Source organism: Varroa jacobsoni, unplaced genomic scaffold (assembly GCF_002532875.2).
Source record: "Varroa jacobsoni isolate VJ856 unplaced genomic scaffold, vjacob_1.0 scaffold_1192, whole genome shotgun sequence".
In the NCBI taxonomy this organism is placed as follows: domain Eukaryota; kingdom Metazoa; phylum Arthropoda; class Arachnida; order Mesostigmata; family Varroidae; genus Varroa; species Varroa jacobsoni.
Window position 1 is genome coordinate 89,992 of NW_019214094.1, and position 1,137 is coordinate 91,128.

The 1,137-nt window shown below is 41.2% G+C and overlaps 1 protein-coding gene across 4 annotated transcripts in view; it reads right to left on the bottom strand.

The window, feature by feature from the left end:
* Pfk (ATP-dependent 6-phosphofructokinase) overlaps positions 1-1,137 on the bottom strand; it is a 15,363-nt gene that overhangs the window by 4,692 nt on the left and 9,534 nt on the right. For all 4 annotated transcript variants that reach the window (XM_022845746.2, XM_022845745.2, XM_022845744.2 and 1 more), the window contains exon 8: positions 174-572. In XM_022845746.2, coding sequence (XP_022701481.1) covers positions 174-572 — 399 coding nt within the window. The remainder of the gene's footprint in view (positions 1-173; positions 573-1,137) is intronic.

The window sequence follows — 1,137 nt, forward strand, 5'->3', positions numbered from 1 at the left end:
CTGGGCTTTAAGCTAGCTAGTCGAGATGTAATCCAATAGGTTTCCTAACACCGCTGCTAAACTTCTTTTAGCTAGTTGCGCAAGCCAACATATTTCAGCCCTATCAAAGCTGGCCTCGTGGAAGCAAGCCCGTAAATAGCGTTTCTAGGTATAAAGATGCTATATATTCTAACCTTGCAGAACGCAGGTCCCTTGCTAAGTGCCTCGATAAGAAAGTTTGCTGCTTTGGAAGCCATTTTGGTGCCAAAATTTCGATCAAAGGGAGACGGGCTTCCTCCCTGCTGCATATGACCGAGGATGTTCTGGCGAGTTGTGAATATGTTCTTGCCTTCCTCAGAGTAAAGCCGAAAAATGAAGTCTGTTGTGTAATTTTGATTGGCATTTTCGTTACGCAAAATTAGGCCTCGAGAAACGCCCTCGGACATCTTAGCCTGCATATGAATGACGTCACCCATGAGATCTTTAATGCCAAATTTTTCCTCGTAAATGTATGCTGCATCGGCTCCCCCGGCCAGGCCGGCCAGAGTTGCTAGATAACCGCAATAGCCGCCCATCGTCTCAACAACAAACACCTGAAATACTCACACAAGCACGAAGATACGCGCACATTCGTACACATAGTGAATGCAAGGAGATTGTAACTATCCCCTTGAAATGACTAGATGCGACCATTCAAAGATCTACTAAACGAGTTCCTCAGAGCGTGATTTCTTCAGTAAAAAAAAACAAGAGCAATGCGTTTATTCAAATTGTTCTATGAACAGTAATAATAACCTATCTACTATACTATTAGATGCATCTATCTATTTATCTGTCCATGTGTATGTCTGCCGGGCCCAAATCAACCCCATAAATGGTTATATTGAACTTATTCCTTTGGGGTGCCAGAGTTTTATTCTGCAGTGAACTGTAATGGTATGAACCTAATCGGAGGAATACTTTTTTCAAAGAAATCTCGTTTGGACGAGTCGTTCATATTTAGCAATATGTGCAACAAGCATTAATCATCACCAAGAAAAATTAATGTTTGAAAAGTTTGCTGGTTCTTTTATGCAAACATTCTACAAAACGGGCCCAAATGATAAGGTTTAGGGCAAACTGTCTATATTTCGTATTTTGTTGCTTTAGCGATCAAAT